This window comes from Excalfactoria chinensis, chromosome 2, assembly GCF_039878825.1.
Source record: "Excalfactoria chinensis isolate bCotChi1 chromosome 2, bCotChi1.hap2, whole genome shotgun sequence".
Lineage (NCBI taxonomy): Eukaryota > Metazoa > Chordata > Aves > Galliformes > Phasianidae > Excalfactoria > Excalfactoria chinensis.
Window position 1 is genome coordinate 122,195,160 of NC_092826.1, and position 20,420 is coordinate 122,215,579.

General features: G+C 41.4%; 2 protein-coding genes across 7 annotated transcripts in view; one reads left to right on the forward strand and one right to left on the reverse strand.

Moving 5' to 3' along the window:
* CROT (carnitine O-octanoyltransferase) lies at positions 1-19,131 on the reverse strand. Of its 4 annotated transcripts, none has more exons than XM_072330576.1 (17): positions 19,005-19,131; positions 18,297-18,420; positions 12,888-13,012; positions 12,181-12,362; positions 11,881-12,005; positions 10,020-10,128; positions 8,538-8,631; positions 8,319-8,444; positions 7,721-7,822; positions 7,036-7,119; positions 6,824-6,931; positions 6,439-6,569; positions 5,011-5,134; positions 2,691-2,769; positions 2,055-2,148; positions 1,802-1,921; positions 1-933 (listed from the first exon to the last, which is right to left on the reverse strand). In XM_072330576.1, exons 2-17 carry the CDS (start codon positions 18,409-18,411, stop codon positions 813-815), a joined length of 1,839 nt encoding a protein of 612 aa, XP_072186677.1. In that variant the 5' UTR covers positions 18,412-18,420; positions 19,005-19,131; the 3' UTR covers positions 1-812. The 4 variants fall into 4 exon arrangements, with proteins under 4 accessions (XP_072186677.1, XP_072186678.1, XP_072186679.1 ...); XM_072330577.1 differs by having other exon boundaries at positions 19,059-19,097; XM_072330578.1 differs by lacking the exon at positions 19,005-19,131 and adding an exon at positions 18,796-18,909.
* Positions 18,700-20,420, forward strand: part of OLAH (oleoyl-ACP hydrolase) — a 19,317-nt gene continuing 17,596 nt past the window's right edge. Inside the window, exon 1 of one of the 3 annotated variants that reach the window (XM_072330586.1) lies at positions 18,700-18,935. The gene's annotated coding sequence lies outside the window, so the exon portion shown is untranslated. Of the gene's footprint in view, positions 18,936-19,124; positions 19,187-20,420 lie in introns of those variants that run through there. The other 2 variants (XM_072330585.1, XM_072330587.1) reach the window with 2 other exon arrangements.

The window sequence follows — 20,420 nt, forward strand, 5'->3', positions numbered from 1 at the left end:
CTGATTTTCTGAATCATTTTATTTATTTTTTAAGAGAAGTCAAATTAAAAGCTGCTCAAACTGAGGAATCAAGTTTTAAAATCCCAAGAATCTCAAACTGTATTCAGTGCTTTCTGTTCCTGTGTATTACTAAGTGTAAAGCAGCAGAGCAATTCACAGCTCACTAGATGATGTAAACTCCGATGCATTTTGAATTAATACGCTACTTTCTGTAGTTATTATTGAGACTCAAAATACTTCACATTGTAGTGCTCATAGATTATAAATGCAGTGGGAACATCCCTATACAGAGATACAACGTTTATTTTATGCAATCTGGGTAGCAAAAATGAAAGAATTTAGAGAATAGCATATAGAAGGGCTGCCCCCATCAGGCTACTTCATAAACCACTACAAACAGGCAGCACAATCACTTAAGACAATACTGTGGTTACTCCAAAGTACACAGTTAAGTGCTCCACTGCAGAAACGGTACCATTAGACTACAAAATATTCTATACGTTACTGCTAAGATCATAAATACAAATGTCCCAAAAGTTCTCCATTTCCAACACTGTGTTTCTCAAAAGTGTTTGCATTGTTGAGGCATATCATATTGCATAGTTCTGCATACACGAGATACTACTGCTTGCATTGCTGCTGCAAATGGCCACATTACTTAGTGTGGATCCCACCAAAATGGGAAGGAAGACTTCATGCAGATCATCAGAAGTCTTCGCTTGAACACAACAGTTCTGTTACACCGCATTTCACTTGTAAGTACTACAAATAATCTGGGAACTTGCAAAGGCCCTTTTGAATCATCATATATTTTACAGCTGAGCTGTAACTGTTAACTGTAGCACGTCCTGGAAACACTGGAATAAAGTTCTGCACAACACATCTGCATTGGTCTCTGGGCACGACTTCCAGGAAGAACATAAAACAACAATCCTGTCAATACAGAAAACAAAGGAGTTATTGCTCTCAATTGTCACAGTCCTGGACATGTCACACAGATTGTTCTGAAATATCAATTTATCAACAAGCTCTGAATCAAAAACTGGCCACTGGAAAGTGCTTCAATTATGTATCTTCTCTGCAATGAGCTTAAGGTCAAAGTACTTCTTTCTATTTACCCATTAAATCTCAACCTTTATCTATTCATTTTAACAGAGTAACAGTGAAAGTATATTGGTTTGTATGCTCAAACTGAACCCAATCTGCAATGAAATCTGCAGTTAGCTTTAGACGCAAGCCATCCAAAGTAAACTAAATCACAAAAAAGCAGGTCATCTCAATGCACTCCATTTACTTGACTTGCTGAGCAAGCAGTAATTTTTGTCCAGAAGGTGAGTAAGCCAAAGCTGCATTGTTCCCAAAATTCTGCCCTTTTATGAGAAGTGAAGCCAAATGTGTTTGCTTCTTCTCCTCACTCCATACTCTCCTGTACTCCAGCTGGTCTATTCCAGGCAATCGCTTCTTTGTTACAAACATCTTTTCAGTTAATGATGCCTAAGAACAACGTTTATTCTTAAAGGTACCTCCTGTTGTTCCTCTTCTCAACTACCCCACTCTTTGCTTCCTGCTCCTTGTCAGTATCATCTCACTTCACCTCCACCATCTGTCCTTCCCCCTACTTGTGCTTTCCAGAATGTTAATGCCCCTGTTCTTCATCTCACTTTTCAACCATTTCCAACATGTTCAGCCATGTTCATCTTTTCCTTCCCTCATCCTGGTTGTTTGCTGCCTTTCCCATCATGATACAGTCATGTGAGGTCTGAACCTCAGAAGCACGTCCAAAATGAAACAACACCTTTACCTGTCATCTCTGATTGCGTAAAAAAAGCCGTAGCCGTGTTGTACCATAGGGAGCGCGCATCCACTAAATCTGGTGTAGCCAGTCAGACTGGTTGAGAGAACAAAGTTGCCACCTCCTCCACTGTAAAACATCACAAAATAGAAGTGAATTTTCTCATGCAGATCAAGAAATCGCCACACTTCAGGCTGATGTAACAAAGTGGGTCCTCGGTACCAAGAGATACAACTTCCCAAAAGACAAGGCCAACAGTTACCTGGCTGTGAAGGCAGGGTCCACAAAGAGTTCTGGCACTGGCAGTCCCTGCTCCTGTGCTATGAGAAGGAGACCCAGGAGATGACGGTCAAATCCTGTCAAAAGAAATGCAAGTTGAGCATCATTAACAGCAGCATTTCTTGGTTTTCTGCTATTGCAGTTCTGTTAGCTTGAAAAGCAGCTGAAGGACAGATAAAATGACAGAGTCCAGGTGAAAAAAAAAAACAAAAAAGATTCATACTGCAGCATTCAAAAACACTTCCCAAAAGCACAGTCTAAGATGCCGTCATCACTTCAAGCTTGCACCACTAAGCCCAAATGCAACAAGCTAAGTGGCACAAACCAAGCATGTATCCTGCAGAAAACAAAACCCAAGAAAACTATTTCTGCAGGGAGGAGGAGTTTCACACAATGAAAGTGGCTCACAGGTAGAAAAAAACCAGTGAATTAATATTTTAAGGGTCTTTAGGGCAGAAGGAAGGTGCAAGAATTAGCCTTTAGGTCCTCTCCAAGATTGTTTAAATATGAAATGTTGATGGGTAGTTTTTACTGCAGTTGAAAACAAGAAGATAGAAAACAGCAGCACACGGCCCCTTTTCACCCACAAGGAAACAAGTAATTTCTGATCCCTGAGTACCTCTTCCATTCTCACAGTCTTTCCTCATTCTGTTGTGCTTTGCAAATGCCGCATGCATCAGCTGTAGGCGTTCATAGTTCTGCACAAAGTAAGGAGAAATAGGTTAAGAAACAAGAGAAAAAAAACATTCCAGATGAGTAACACATCAGCAGACACAGATCAGCAAGTTCTTCCTTTCACAGTTTTGAGCAATAGAAGAAAACAGAGGAATTGAAAGGTACGTAAGAACCTTCTGACTCATCCATTTTCTTAAACTTCTCTCTTTTCTCCCACATCCAAATTCCTTTCTCATGACAACTTGCTTGTTTGCTCCCTGCATCTTTGTTCTGCCATCTGGGTCACTTTTGTACTGAACAATATTCTAAACCTCGCACTCTTCCCCATACAAGCTGAAGCATTGCAAAGCAGACATCATCAACTACAGAAATGAAACCCAGAATTCTTCCACAGTACCACTTCCTCAGAAAACACGTAAGCTCTTATAGCAAGAGTTATAAGAGCTTATACATAAGCTTACACATAAGAGCTTACATATAGGCTCTTATCCAACAGGAAGCATACCTTGCCTCTTTAATTAAAACACACACAGATGCCAACTGCATTCCCCACTTCACTGATCAAAACTTTACTTCCACAACAGTAATTCTGCCCATCGTTGTGTGATTTTTATGCACATATTAAATTGAAACTTGCATGTTAAAGAAAACAGAATAGAGATGTATGTTTTGGTAAAAGAGGCCTATGGAAACACCTCTAGACATGCAAAAACTTGGCTTGTACTTCCATCTTGCTGGTACTTTAACAGCTCCTTTGTCCTGTGGCAGCACCGAATGTGAACCACAGCCAGCAGCCACTCAGCTTGGACAAAAGCCCAGCTACTGAGCTCACTGCAGGTAGTAGAAAATGTGGCATAAACAAATTTTCACCCAAAGAGCCTAAATTCAGGGGGGTTTGTATACTCTGAAATTAGACTTCTGAGCATCTGAAATTTCAATACCAGTGAAGATATTCATTGTTTGTTAAAGACCCCAACAGCTCACTACACACAAAAAAGCCCACAACAGCACTGGGATACAGAATCATCACAGAATCATTAAGGTAGGAAAAGACCTCTAAGATCATTGAGTCCAACCAGCAACCCATCACCACCATGCCCACAATGTCTCTCAGTGCCACATCTATGCACTTCTTCAATGTCACCTCCCTGGGCAGCCTGTTCCACCATTCTTCCTGAGAAATTTCTCCTAATATCCAACCTGAAAAACCTGAGACAAATTATCAGTCACACATACATTGTATCTGTTATATTCCGCATGTTCCTCAGTACAGAATAATAGGACAATATAGAACCTCTGAATTTCCTTCAAAATATGTAGCTCTTTGTTTCAAAATCTCCTTGTTTCATTTCTCAGACTCGACGAAACACAGTGAGAACAACAGAGCAAGTTTTTGTACAGCTTTCACTTGGCAAGAGCAGCATGAAATCGTTTGCCAGCCAGGGATTGCAGGGCAGTCACTGGGAAAAGGTCCTTGGCAGAGCTTTCTCAGGCAAATTCTGGAATACATCCCTGTCACCCTCAGGACAACAAGCAGACTTTAACCTTGCTCTCAGACTCAACAATTAGATGAACATTTCCCCATTTCACCTAAATACTGAAACAAAAGAACCACTCCACAGCAGAATAACATGATTCCAAGCTAGTTACTTTCTGAGGTGTGAAAATCAGAGTGAATTTCTGTATGGGAACTGTTGAGTCACTGCCTGAACAATGGATAGATCACCTGGGAAAGGACTGGTCAGCCCTGGGAGCACAGGTGAAGGCAATTCAGGTGTGTGAATGGAAGGGGTGGAGCCTGACTGCACCTCTCTTAGACCCCATTTAAGGGCTGACTGCCACTGGGGAAGGATCTCTGGTTGGAGATCCCTTCCTATTGGAGTCCTTTCTGTGATCCTAAATCTTTAGAGATGGACCTTCACTGTAAACTACCATCATATCTGCTGGTCCCCTTGCTGTTGCATTCCTGTATCGCCCTTCCACCAGGTTAATCTGTCCAACTGTAACAACATCACTCAAGACAGACTTCAAACCAGTGTAAAACAGAACAACAACAAAAAATACATCAAAACAAGCCCACATGTGACAGCTCACCTCTGTCACAATGACCACAGCCAGATCTCAAGCAACCTCAGTATTTCAGGTTTGTCTCACTGGAAACAAGCCAGCTCTCATTAGTGGGATGGTAGTAAAACAAAGGGTTAGCAATTAAAATGAGAGGCCTTCTAAACACATTGCAATTAAGGTAGGGTTTCTGTATTTACAGTGGCAGAATGATCCAACATGGATTTGCACCACTCTACTGCTTCCATGGTACATGATCGTATGGTCTCAGTGCGGCCGTGATAGAAACGCCTGGTCATCGCAGTTTCATAACAGCAGCCAGGGCTGAGAAGAAAAATTAAGGAGAGAGAATCTCATTAACTTAACAAAACTACTTGCTCTGTCCAGGAAAAAAAAACAACAATAGAAAACAACAGCAAAACAAACAAACCCACCCCATGTTCTGCAAAGTATCCTATCCATTCAGCTCAGCTGCAAACATCAGTAAGGCCCTAATTCATTTACTTATTTAATTGCATGTCTGAGAAGGAACCATAAAGGAGCCAGTGCAGCTCTGCAAGCTTCTGTATGAGATGGATGACTGAAGAAGTGCTTGTGCTGTAATTCCCCCTTGAGAAGTCTGGGTCATTGTGGCTATTTCCTACTATGTGCAGATAGTAGGAAATCAAAGGAATCATCTACTCCACGCAAACCCTCAAAGATTACATGGTACTTGAAATAAGCAGTGTTTCCCAATGCTCTTATGTTTATACAGACAAGGCTGTATCTGTAGCATACTGATACCCAGCTGGATTTTCTCTGCAGTGTCCTTAGTCCTGTCCCACTCTAACATTTAATACACATTTTTAACTGCAACATAACAGCATGCTTAAAACAAACTTAAGAGGGCTTTTTTTTAGTCAATGAGATCTAGCTTCCTGAGATACTGGCACCTCCGGTGATTAAGCATCATATGATTGTGAAGAAACTCTCCCTTCTGAAGTAAACAGTACTTGCCAGAAGTGACTCACACAAGACACCATCTGGAAGAGTTAGCAAAGAGGACTTTGGAAACTGCAATACCAGGAAGAATGCTGTCTCTTCCCAAAAATACCAACTACAGTATCACAAAAATACTGAGCCAAGCTTCTGGAGAGTCACTTTTTCTATTATTTTGCCCTGATTTTCACATCTAATTGTGTTGAAGGGAAGTGAGACTTGAGGCTTTTCACAAGTTTGGAAGATGGATCATTTTTAATCATTTGCTTCTTCTCCATCTGAACAACTGCTTAGCATTAAAGAGTCCTGACCCACTACAAGTTTGGCATTCGACCCATTATTAACTTTGTGCAGCCCAAATCCATGTTTTCACAGATTGCTGTATGCCCTCCTTTCCACATTATGTACACACCTGATCCCCATGGGGCACAAAGACAATTATTTGGAAGTCAAGATTAAAAACCCCCTGCAATTTCAGTGGCAAAAAAGTACACAATGTTCAAAGTAAACAAACCCTTATTTCTTCATTATTTTATCACTACAGCAAGTTACAAAGAGGCAGTGCAAGGCCACTGTGTTGTCCACAGATCTATGCCTTTATTCAATAACCTGTGTTTTCATTCCTAATCTGGGTAATGAGCTTTTCTTACCGGCCGTGACATTTGTAATAAGCCAGCTGAAGGGCAAGCTGCACAAATGTGTCTGGATGAAGCTTACTCTTCTTAATCAAGGCTTTGCCAAAGGATGTGAAGGCATAACACGCTAGTTGCAGGTCAGATACCTGGCAAACCATAGGAGGGAAAAATAAAAACAACACAGAAGTCAAGTAACTTCAAATATCACAGCTTGGTTCACTCCAAACACAACACATTCAATGTAAGAAAACAACAGTACAAATTTAACCGTGGTCAAATAACAATTCACCAACTCATTTAAAACATATTCACTTGTTTTCTGGAATGAAGACAGTCAGTAAAGAATGCACAAACACAGAAAAATTCAGTGACAATCAGGAGAAACAGCAAAAAATCCCACCTTTTCATAATATATTTCTTTAGTACGTTCAATTTCATTTATAATTTTTTGGTCTACTGTGAATACAAGTTCCTCTGGCCATGGGATATCCCTCACTTTATCTGATCCCTGGGAATAGACAAGCAAAGACAGAAAAGAGAAACTGTTGTCCATTAAAAAAACCCAACACAAACACAGTAACCAATTCATCTGGAAGCTTAAAGAACACATACCTTCCATTTTCCCTCATTTTCAATAATCTTTTGTTCAGCAGAAAATAACATGGTGATTAAAGCCATGGCATCAAAAGGAGAATGCTGTAATCGCACAGGACAAGATAATGCATTATTTGCATGACTGCAAGAGGTTCACATTTATTTATTTATTTTAATCCCTGGCCTACTTATTCCCCCCCCAGACTATCAGTGTTACTGCACAGCCTTGGACTTGTTTTTCTTGTTCTTCTGCAACCCTTCTGCAACAACTAAAGCCAGCTCTCTTGCTGCTTTGACTGCTCTGCAGCTAGAAAGGCACAGCAGTACTGCTATGGAGAAGCAGATTTCAGACACAGTGTAGACCTTCCTGCACACTTCAGTATAAAAGTAATTAAAAAAAAGTTTAAAAGCATTCTACTCAACAGAAAGGGCTCATTTTAAGCCTTTCTGTGCAATTATTATTATTTACTCTGGGGCTCCCTTACTAAACGGTTTCAGAAAGAAGATTATGATTTCAGAACTAAAGCCCTTAATTCAAGTATGATGTAATATCCAACACTGTAAAAAGACTGGCTTTGGAAACCTTTCAGGCAAGATGCCAGACTACACCAAAAAGGAACACGTTAAATATTTAACACTCTGAAAGAGCTTATTAAATAAATACTTGAAAAGTTTATAAGTGGATATTTTTTTTCAAACTTACATCACAGAACGCACTAGAGGTTCCATTGGAGAAGAATATGCTATTGTAGGACTTATCTCCCCAGCGCACAGTTGGATCCCCAGCAAGGCCCATCCTCGTTATCTAAAGCAAAAATTACACACTGTGGGTTCTCAGAAACACCAAACACATTGCCAACCTGTCAGCTGAACCAAATCTACACTAACATGGTGAGGCCTGCCTGAGAAGACATTTTCATCCAGCTGAAGAAACAAGATTATAAGCCTAAAAGTTTAAATCAAGAGTCCTAACAAGTTGCTGACTGTATTTCTAAGGACCTGAAGCACTGAGAGCTCAAAGATTACAAAGGTGTATTTTTGCTGTTCTCACTTCCAACGTCCTAACAGTTGTTTAATAGTTTCTATGGATCAACGTGAAACTTGACCTGAACATTTACCTGCTTCATTTTCTGTTATGAAGGAGCAAGAAGTGCTAATTTTTATCACAGAAAGAGCACATGCAGAACACGTGTATATATATATTCATGCATACATACATATATATGTATATGTATGTATATATATGTATATGTAAGTATGTACACATAAGCAGATAAGAATGATCAGAAATCCTTAGCTACCTCTGTGTAATCCTCGGGAGTTGCATGGGGACTAGAATCATCCAGGCTGACCACAAACAAACTTTGCTGAATTTTCTCAAGATGAGCCAGGTTCTTTGGGTCCAGACTAATTAAATATTCACGTATCTAGAAAGCAAGAAATGACAGAGCTAAGTGAAATCACATCTTGCCAGAGGTCACAATACTTTTATGAGGAAAAAACTGTTGAATTATTCCAACCTCTGCCCATTTTGTCCTTTCATTGCTTGTTAAGGCTGACAGTCCTGGTCCATCTGGTTCACTATGGCATCTTTTCTGGATGTATGTAAGTTGCCTTTAACAAGATTTCAAAAACTAAAGTTAACAAAGAACATACAGAGGCTGCACCAAAATCACCCTTTTCTTTTTTGTTTGTTTTTTGGTTTTTTTTTGTTTTTGTTTCCACATTCACAAGCTAATGTGAAATTTAAGGAATGTAAGTCAGATGCTAAGGGCAACTGGAAGTCTGCTTTGCTTTCAGTTGCTAACAAACAGTTAACTTCAATTGAAGCTACCAGCTCAGCACATACCTACATGTAAACAATCACAGCCTTAAAGTGCAACGCATGTACTTAAAATTGTTTTTAAGACTTAAACAGTGTAGATCAAACTTCCCTGAGCAGTAAAAAAAATATATATATATATAAATCAGCCTTTATAAAACTAACTGGATACAATGGCAAAACTTCCACTCAATAAAAACTCAGACACTTACAGCAGAGCAGTAGCTACTGTGTAACTGAGTCTATCCATTCAAGATACATAACAGTGCTTCAATTCCTACCTTTTCCTTGCACCGTCCATTTGAAAAACTATGATCATGCAGCCCAGCCATTAGCCCATCATCACAATCACAACGATCTTGTACTTCTGTAGTACACCCTTGGAACATATTGCAAAATGGCTAAACAAAGTTGTTTCAGTAGGAATCATCACATGCATCAACAGGGAGCTAACTTATAGTTTGCAAATCTGTTTCCCCCCCCTCTCATACTGTTTCAGGTAAAGAAAGAACACAAGTTACAGATGTTTAAGATTGAAGACACTACTCTAATTTGTCCTTTGTTCTGGCACTCTTTCCCATTAAATATCAGTACTGAAACTTATTATTTAATGAGCAAGATCCTTTCTTCTCTCTGTTCCTCAGCAGCAGTTCATAACTATAAAAAGAGCCAGACAGAGTCATTTCTCCTCTGGTGAAAAGACAAGGAATGCAGGCAAAATACAGCTTCACTGCTCTGCAGCAGGAAAAGCCAATGTATACTAAGTTTTTTGACTCTGCTGAACTCAAAAACAGGAAATCCAGTACCTTCACTCTGTTAGGATTGCAATGTAGTCAAAAGGATACTGGTAGCATGATCATGAGGACTGGTCATTAAACAAATGATGTTACAAGATTAATAATTCCTTGCTCAAGAAACTCCACACATACATGATTTTTCCTACTGGAACACCTTCATTAAACCCTTTTGCATGATATTCTGTTGATGTACTATGGAAGTATATCACCATAACTCATGGCAAGAAGATGCCACTTGTTAAGCCAAAGATCTACCAGAATCTTACTGTTCAGCAGCAGGCTTTCCCACCCCTACTTCTCCAGGGTGGCAGGGAAAGGAAAGAGACTTTGTTTAGAACATGCTCAAATAGAACAGAGTATTTGAAACAAGGTAGTCTGAAAACCTGGAAATCTCTGGAGGAGTCAGCATGTTGCCTTCATGTATAGTATCAAATGCAAACAGACGACCTCGACACAGGACTACTAAGTGAGACGGGCAGTCACCTTCAGTCACTGAAACAAAGTAAAACAAAACATGAAAATCCAGTGCTAGGGAGAAAGTGAGTGACAGATAAAGGAAAACTATTCAGCAAGTGCTACAGATCCATTTTTTTTTTCCAAGATGAGGGAGACTCCCTGGAGTTAAAAAGAGGAAAGCATTAGAAGGTTTGAGACTGACTGCATAATCTTACTACAGTTACAAAGTTTTAAGAAGATTCAAATCTACACAAACACATAACTTTCACCATCATTAACTAGTTCAAGTCACTGTCATTACTTAGCAGTACATCTAACTAACTCATGCATTTTGTAAGCAGAAACATCCTCTGCTGAAACAAATGTTAGTTACTGAGAGCTAATATAAGCATTTTTCTCTTGCATGAAGTCTTGTTTTGCTTCAAAAACAGGCAGCGTGAAAGGTAGGCAGGAAACATAACACACTTTTCTGAATCTGAACCACTGCACTCTGCCAGAAGACAAAGAAGAAACATAGGCTACTTTATCCACAAATACATCACTCAACACATGCCCCCTCAAAGCCCTAATCTTAACCATAAGGCTCTTATCTATCTTTGCGGCTCTACATTATAAAGAATATAATATAACTTGATATGCATCTGATCAAGGACATTATAGAACATGGAATTTACCATTTCAAATAAACCTCACTTTCACAGATCATAAATGCGAAATCTACATAACAAAAATCAAAAGGGATTACACCAATTTGGGGGCGTTTTTGATAGCATCCTCCTAAACACAGTTGCATAAAGCAAGGTGTAGAAGTAAGTTTGGAAGTTAAGATACCTAGAATCGTGTGTCTGACCTCCCACTGCAGTTGAGGGACATCTACTCAGCACATCAAAATCTATGAGCTTTCATCTGTTCTCCTTAAGGTGTCTGCTGCAGGGTAAACCAAGCAGATCTCCAGGCTCCGCTGATCAAAGTCACTTGGGATCATTTTACTGTGGTCTCTGACTACAACCCGACATTACCTGTGAAAACTTAGGTGTCTTAAATCTCATTTCAAGTGTTTATAGACTTAGAGAAACAGGCCTCTCTCCAATAGTAATTTCTTCTGCTTCTCTTCTATACCTGCACATCTGGAAAATTCTCTTGTAGAGGTATCTTTATTACTCCACAAATCACACAGAACAAAGGTAACTAACTGGACTAAGCATTTCCCCTTGGAGGCAGGCAATCTACATGGAAATGGATTTCACCTACTGTGTATGACATCAAAAATAACACAAGCACAATTGTATAATAAAGCTCTTGCAATATTCTAAGGGAAAAAAGGGCTATGAATTACTTGCATATCTACAAGAACCTACTGCTCAAATCTTTCTTCTATTTTTGGTATTTTCTTCGGTTTAACCCTATGAAAAGTCCACAAAACCTGCCTTCGGCTTTGCATTTTCTCTACATTTCCTGTAGCACAGAGACTTCCTCACATATTTTCTTCTTCCATTTCTTAATGCAATCATACTTCTAATAGGCATCAGGTTGGTAACATACAAATTGAGGCAGTCTGCTTTCAACCTTATTTAGAAAGAATTAAATATTGCACCAAAAAAAAAAAAAAAAAGAAGAAGAAGAAGTGATCAGTGGATTAGATTGCTTCCTTATATAAGGACTCAGAAACATCAGAAGCATCTGACTTAGTTTTTGAAGAAGACTTTGATGGTTAAAATGACCACTCCATTAGCTACCCCCAATACAAAATCATTTGCTTGTATTAACCCACAATCTGCATTTACTCACCAGTCTTAAAATAGTTGCAGAGTGAGTCTCTGGTAATACCAGGAATCTTGCAGGTGTTAAAGAGCATTCGAAATTGGCTCATGTCCAGAACAGCATTCGCAGATCTTTCTATAGGCACTTTCTCTCTAAAAGAAATATACCAAAATTAAGCACAAGAGGTGATAATTATCCAAGTAAATCAAGGTAAGACAAGCCTATATTTTATTGCTAAGAAATTATGCCAATAAACATATTTCCACTACTGAAATGCACACAGATCATTAACATTTAGAAACAATTATTTCTTCTTAAAAGTCTTACGCTCGTAACAGCTCCCAGTACTTCAGGGTGTGCCATATATTTACACATGCTCTCTCTATCTGAGTGCCTTCTTTGGGTGGCCAGCAGTGCTCAATATAGGGACCAGGGCCTCCCATGTTACAGTTTATTTGTGTTGATATGCGAAGATCAAGATAAGCCACATTCAGCCACCAGTCCTCCAGCTGGAAATGAAAAACATTCAGCATCAGAATAATTTTCAGACATTAATTTCCTAATAATCTGCTTGATACATGAAATTTTTTTGTTTATTTTCTAGTATTTTGAGCAGTAACTCCTGCATAACAGGAGGCAGGACAGTAGTTCAGAAAGTAATTGCTGATCACATCTAGCTCTTATTTTCAGGCACTTAAAATTCAATACTGCTTAAGTAGATTAAAATAATAGAAGGCAAGTAACTGAGTAACTTAACATTTTAGTAAGGGAACTCTTATCCACCCAGTTTTGAAAAAAATCACACATAGATAAGCATGTCGATATCCATAGGACAAGTGGCAGACATAGGGAAGACCATGAGATTAAAAAAAATCATAGCTAAGTGTCTCTCAAAACTCTATGCTGACCACCAACTAATCACTTGTTCTCCAAAAGATACTGGTATCTTCCATCCTAGCAAAGCAGACAAAGTAACACACATACAAAATTAAGGAGTAAGCTGAATTATGATATTTACATATCTACATACGTACCCAATTCCTTCTTGTTTTAGCTCTTTCCAGTAGTTTCTGATGCAGCTCTTTGCCAATCCCATTTTCAAATTTTTTAACAATATCCTCAGTTCTTTGATATTCTTCTTCATTTAGAAATGGCTTCACTGTAAAAAGGAAATGTATTTAAAAATAACTGCAGGCTGAGACTTATTCCAGGATTCAGATGTCCACAGGCAGGGGAGTAGATGGAAAACACTCAATATTTGCTTGTCTAAAACATACATTTTGACGGGGAGGGAGTGGGCACGACCCCTTTTAAAAGCTATAAATAAATCACAGTGTGTTCTAACAAAGACATTTGTATATACCTTGAAATAAATTCAGGTATCAGTAAATGAAACAGTAGCTAAAAATCTGAAATGTTTAACAGATAACTACATCCAATGTATTTTAAACTCTAGCTGGAAATATGCAGTCCTGCCCTTCTACCAGCTGAATTCAACGAACAACTAAGTTTATGAGAACTCTGCCCATAAATTAATACACTGAGCACCATCTATAAGCTACTTGCTTTTGTAGTCAAGCCCATTCATGGACTACAAGCACTTTACTCAATTTGTCATGATAAAAAGGGTTTTAGGAGGCTTTTTGATGAAAGTAATGACATCAATGGTCAGCAGCAAACACTGCTGATGTCAGTTAGTACACGGGTGTACCTCATTGTTTTCTTACAAATAATCTTGTGCGTAACGTATTTTCTATTATGTTTATACACAGATTGGCATATCGCAGGCCAGCGGAATGGGGATGTGGCAGTTCTGCCCACTCGGTGCCTACACAGTGAGGTCTGATTCATACTTGAGGCAGCTGAACACTGGTGTCAGTCACTTTCTTGTCTGTCTCCCTGGTGATAAACTTGTGATCAGCTTACCAGTGGAAAGAAAACCAGACAGACACACAGTTACTAAAAACTAAACAAGTATCTGCATCATCTCTAATCTACCTCTGGGGAGAAACAAGGGAATTTCAGCAGGGCAAGGTTACATCCCACTGGAATTATGACCTCTTGCCTGCAAACACTTTTTCCTTCTGCACAGAATTGTGAAGCTGAAGTTGAAAGGGAACTCAAAAGACCATCTAGTCCAACAGCCCAGCTCAGCAGGGTCAGCTACAGCAGGCTGTTTCAGGGCTTTAATGGGGTTTGAAAACCTTCACAGATGTGCAGCCTCCCCAGTAGCAATCTACCCCAGTGCTCAACCATTCTCACAGTACAATAAGTTCTCTTAGGTTTAAATGCCTTGAATTTGAGTTTGCACTCACTGCCTCTTGCTCCCTCACTGAACACCACTACAATGAGTCTGGCTCTGTCTTCTTTACCCACCAGCAGCAGGTATTTATACACTTTGCAGAACCCTTCCAAGCACCTTCTCCAAGCTCAAAAATACCATCTCAGATAAACCAAATTCTTAATCACCTCCCTACGCTACCCTTTCTCCTTCACGTGCATGTCTCACTTGTCCTAGTGAGCCCAGAAACTGACACAGCACTCTGTTCCAACATAGAATGGCTTGGAAGGGATCTCTAAAGACAATCTGGCCCAAATGCCACGCCAGGAATGGGGACACCTTATACTAGATCAGGTGGTCCAAAGTCCCATACCACCTGGCTTTAAACACCTCTAAGGAGAGAGGACTTGCCTATGTCTGGAATGTATGCTGCTGATCATAAACCTTTGAGCCCAGGAGCTGAGAGTGTTTTCAGTCTGCCTGACTGTTCACCATCTAGGTCATACGTTACCAGTTTGCTACAAACAATGTACATTGTTCAGCTCTATGTTTCTGCAATGTAAATAAGACATGAGCCATATGTATATGTCTCTTCTGCAGAGTTAAAGTTACAGCAACAATTCAAGCTGGTCACCTCTGAGGATAGGCCACAAATACAGAAATCCCCAGGCAATTATGTCTTTAGACTGTATATCCCCAACCCCACATCTGGCAGTCCAGACCAGCAGCCTTATTAGGGCCACAGGTCTTCCTGCTCTAGGTTGGCTCCCATCATTGCCTCTAGGCACGCTGTTTTCTCTCACCTTCAGGGCTTCTAATTCTGCACAGAGTCATTCTTATATTTCACTTTGCTCCTGCTTCTTAGTGGGCAGAAGCTCAATGGCCTGCGTGCGCCCTTAGGCTCTGGCAAATGTAGCTTCTTGTGCTAAGAAAGCCCTAAGCAAGATTCCTATATTCAAGTAGCATAGCAAATTGCACAACATTCATCTCATTACAGAAGGTTATCAGGTTGGTATGCACGATTTTATTAATCCATGCTGACCACTCCCAGTTGCCTTCTTGTCCTTCATGTGTTTGTAAGTTGTTTTCAGGATTATTTGCTACACCACCATCCCAGGGATCAAGGTGAGGGTGACGGATCTGTAGTTCCCCAGATCTTCCTTCTTGAGCAGTGGTGGCACTTGCTTTTTTTCCTGGTCCTAATGAACACTCTCCAGTTAAAGTGATCTTTCCAATATGATCAAAAGTGGTATCTCAGTGACAAAGCCCAGCTCCCTCAGCAATCACAGGCAAATCCATCCCATTCAATCCCTTGAAGTCATTCATATCCAATTTCCTTAAGCACCCCCTCTGCTGATCCTCCTCCACCAAGGCTAGGACTTCCTTTCTTCTTTTCAAAATAACTTATTTTTAAGGTAATCTTAAAAAGAATTCCAGTATTTTTTTATTAAGCATCTTAAGGAGAAAAGCAAAGACCCATTTCAGCTACATCCTAGCTTCCTTATGTCCACAACAGTACAATGCAGGTCTTACTGGTATGTTATAGATCTTATGGAGGCAAAAACAAAACAAAACAGGGACAGCGCAGGTAGAAATAGAAACACGCAGCAAAAGTAAAGCACAACTCCTCCCAGATGCACAGGAATAGGACAAAAGAAAAATGGACTCAAGCTGCAATACAGGAAGTTTCTGACAAGAAAAATATAAGGATTTATTTGCTGATAGCGGGGTTGGTTTGTTTGTTTTAATTCCCCTTCATTCCCCACTAATTGAGGGTGATCAAACTGACTGCACAAGGAGATTGCGGAATCTCCAGCATTACAGGGATTCAAAGCACAGCTAAGCAGCACCTGAGCAAACTATTAACAGCAGTCTTTGAACAGGGATTTGATTTAGATTAACCATTCAGACTTAAGCAATTCTATGAGCATATGAACCCTTTCCATTTAAAAACAACTCAATTGGATGTAGAAAGGAAATAGAGGGAAGAAGCAAAACTCAGGCCCTCAATCACTAGACTTCAGTGAAACATCTGTCTTATCACTTTATCTGGACCCATATATCTTGTCTTCACTTCTGCCTGGAGATCAGCTCCACCCATGAACAGTAAGTATCCCATGAGAGACGGCTTCAGTTGGGTAGTTAAGGAAGCCTTTCTAGAAGGCCAAAGCTTAGGGTCTTTATACTCTTGAGTCAAAGTTTCTGAGTCTAAACTTCACCTGAGCTGAAAGGCTAAATAATGTGGTTACATCCAACTTCTTTCTTTAAAACAAAGTTAATCACCCTGAATCCAAAGCAGGCAGCTACTATAAAGCTCTGAATAAGGTACCATCTGAGATCCAGCTTTTCCAGTTGACTGGCTTTAAACAGATAAGTGCTTTACCACCATGCTGACTCACTTTAAGTGCCCAGAGTCCTCCTCTGACCAAGAGAAGACAAGCGTTCTCAAGGAATGATTCACAGCACCATAAAGGGTCATTTGGACATTCAAATCCATCTGAAGAAGCCTACACTCCCTCAAAGATGTTTCTCTCCACCCAACTCTCCAGCCTGTCCGGGTCCTGCTGAATGGCAGCACGGTCTTCTGATGCATCAGCCACTCCTCCCAGCTTTGTATCATCAACAAGCTTGCTGTCAGTGCACTCTGTCCCTTCGTTGAGACCACAGATGAAGATATGGAACATGACTGGAACCAGCACCAAGCCCTGGGAAACACCACTAGCTACAGACCTTACACAAGACTGTGCTACTGATTACAACCCTCTAAGCTCTGTCAGTCAGCCAGCCAGTTCCCAATCCACCTCATGGTCCACTCATCGCTCCACACTTCCTGAGCTTACCTACGAGGATATAACAGGAGACAGCACTGAAAGAGCACTGAACTGACTTTTCTTCAACTTGAAGAGAGACTAAAGAAGGTCAACAGCAGCAATCAAAAGAGCAGAGTGGCTTATGTACTGGGACCAGTAGGTAGAAAACAACTTCAGCATGGAAAGAAAAACAACAACTGAATTGAGGAAAAACATGATAAGCTATTTCTGAAAATACTGATCAGAAGCAGAAAACGAGAGCAAACAAGTTCAGTCAACTATCATCATTCCAGAAGAGAGTCATTTATTAACTTGGAAGGCCAGACAGATTTACAGAATCAAGCTCTGGAGGGTAATTGTTATTGCGCATTCACTAACACTACAGCACAATTTAGGTTAATCTGCATTACAACAAAAGTATTTTGTTGTGACATCAGCTCCCACCCCTCTAAAAACACCATTTCGACATTCTGCATCAAGCAGTTACATCATTAGGAACAACGGAGAAAACCTATCAATGTTCCATTGATGGGGTGGTTTCTTTTACACACAAGATAAAAGAGAACTCTGAGTTTAGGGATTTGTGTTTTGGGAGACTATGATGTAACAAGGGACAGCGCTAGGGACAGAACTCCAGGTTTTACTGCTACCATTCCTTTATTAGCAGCAGGATCGTAAGACATGGCAGGCATTCAAGAGAAAAGCTCAATGTCTCCGATTTCTGAAAATGGCTAAAGGAGCACAGGAAAGAAATCTGCAGATAGTGGGTACCCTCCTCCTCCAGTGTATTAAAACTTGCTCTGATGGTAACTCACAAACCAGCCTAACCTCATAAACAAAGGTGGATACATTTCCACTGACGCTTTCAAAACTTCTCTTACGCTATTTTCTTCAGACTTGTAAAAGCAGAAACCTCTACAAGTTATTAAATTATCAAAAAATGCCCATCCGTGCCTTTTCCTACTGCTCTGTAATTAACAGTACTAACGATAAGAACATCATTTAATTACAAAAGAAAAAAAATGGAGTTTGAACTCTTTTTTTTTTTTTTTTTTTTTTTTTTTTACACAAAGATTCCACGCAAACACAGTCATAAACCAGCCAAGCAGTCATTACGCAAAACAAGACTTGTAGAGGGCAGAATAAAGGTGGAAGCTTTACGCAAGTTGGTCCGGGCACTTAGTTTCCCCCTTTTGAAAGCGATAAAGTTCTTGTGCCCCAAACATGACTAAATTCCACCCCCTCCTCAGCCTCCACAGTCACGGCAGCTGGTACAAGCTGCATATGAACACTACTTGGCAAATATCAGCCTGGTTCCAGGTGCACACACCGCTCCACTGTTAAGTCATTACCTGAGTCAAGGTATTTACTGAGCGATTCATCCAGAGGAGGTACAGGCAGTGGAGGCAGGGAATCTTGGTACTGAAATGTTCGCTCTTCAGAGGACTCGAGCACTTGCTTTTCCATGTTGTGGACCTGCAGCACAACATCAGTGCTATTAATGACGTTGCAGATAAATGATACACTGCTTCATTATTCATTTTTTATTTCCTTTCTATATTCCATTTACACAGTGAAAGGTGTATATCCTGTGATACACGCTTTTCTATGGACAACACCCAAACTTGAAGATTCAGTTGTCCAGCAGCCTCAGAAGCATACACACAACAGGGGAACGCTGACCAACGGACTACCAATCGCTTCTTTCTTGGTTAATTCTAATTAACAAACTCAAAACTACACCTTTTCCTTCTCGAATCGCAAGCAGCTCACCCCGACCCACCCAGCTACGCCTGCGGGGCCGCCGGGGGTCACCAAAACCCCTCGCACACCTCCACTCCGGCCGCCTACCCGCACTACCGACCAGCCGCTGAGGGTCGTTACCCGGCCGAGCCCCCCGCTCCCTAGAACGAGATGGGCCCAAACGAGGCCCGAGGCCGCCACCACCGCACCACGGCGATGTTTACATCTCGGCTCGGGGCCCTGCCCGGGTAAGCACGGCACCAGCCCAGCCGAGGCCCTGCCCGGCTCCGCACTGCTCCCTCTCGAGCACCGCTCACCTCCCCAAGCCGCCTCCGTCTGCAGCCGATCGCTCCGCAACGGCCCGCCCTTACCTCTGCCCCACTTCCAAACGGGCCCGGAAACCAGGCGGGGCGGGGCGGGGCGGGATGGCCGTGCGCAGGCGGCCGGGGCTGGGGGCCCTGCGGGGCTGCAGAGGGAGCGGCCTCTCGGAGCCTATGGGGTTAGTGGGGGCTGCTGGGCTTGGGGAAGGGAGGGCGTGATGGAGAGGGCTAAAGGAGAAACCAGCTTCTGCTTGGCGTGGGGTGTGTGTGCCCTGTATGTGGGGTCCCGGCGGTGTCTCAGGGGGTCGCAATACGGTCCCGTCCTGAGATCCCCCCGTGGGCTACACTTGGGGTACCAGTGGGGCTGTGGGACCTGTAAGTAGTTCTGGCCCAGTCCTCGGGGGTTCTGCTGCTGTGGGTGAGTGGTCAGCCAGGGAGAGTGTGCAGAGAGGCCTTTGGGATAGCAGGGCAGTGAGCAGCTCTGCAGAAGTGGGAGTGAATTTGAACAGGCATCAAGGGTAAGAGTGGGAGTAACAGCAGTCTTGGCTCCTGGGAGTGAGTGCTGCACCAACCTTATGGCTCAGCAAGCAACACAAGGCCTCCCAGTCCTACTTGGCTACAATTAATGAGCTTTCTGCCTTAAGTCACCTGCAGGACTGTCCTTTGGCACCATTCAAAGTGCTGCTGCTACCCACATGTAGAGGTGAGCGATGTGCAGCAGGGAGCCATGGCACAACACAGAGGTACTGTGCTCACCCTCTGTCCTTGGGGGACATTGCTGCCTGGAAGAGCTGCTGAGACCTTGAGGCCTCAAGGAACACCTCTTAGCAATCTATAAAAAGCTGTTGGATGTGTCATTGCCATTGGGGACTGGAGGCTGAAGTGCATGTTAGGCTATCTGCGTCATTTAAGAGGCAGGAGATGTGATCTTGTTCTTCAAAACAAAACAGAACTATATAAGAAGAGGTTTTGTAGTATGCAATAGTTATTTTTTAAGCAGACTTAAGGCTTAGTCCAGATTTCATTTCACAGTTGTGAACTGAGCTTGGAACATGGCGAAGTCAGCATGTGGTAGAAAACGTTGCGTGTGATTTTTGCAATCCCTGATAATTATACTATCTCTTGATCACTCTTGCCACTGCAGCATTAGTAATTGTGAAATGAGAGAGACCACTGTTTCATAAACTGAATCCCAAATGGCAAATTTCTGAAATGCTGTGTTAAATCCTTGAGTTGTAGCAATGGGTATTGCTGTGCTGTTACTGGAGTTGGGGCCGAGCCAAAAATTTCCCATCCACGCATTTTAGATAAGACCAAGATATGCTAATATTCTGTTCAGACTGTAGAGATGAGAACAAGGAGAATTTTGTTTTCTGTGTTGTTCCTCAATATTGTACCTACACAGGAACACAC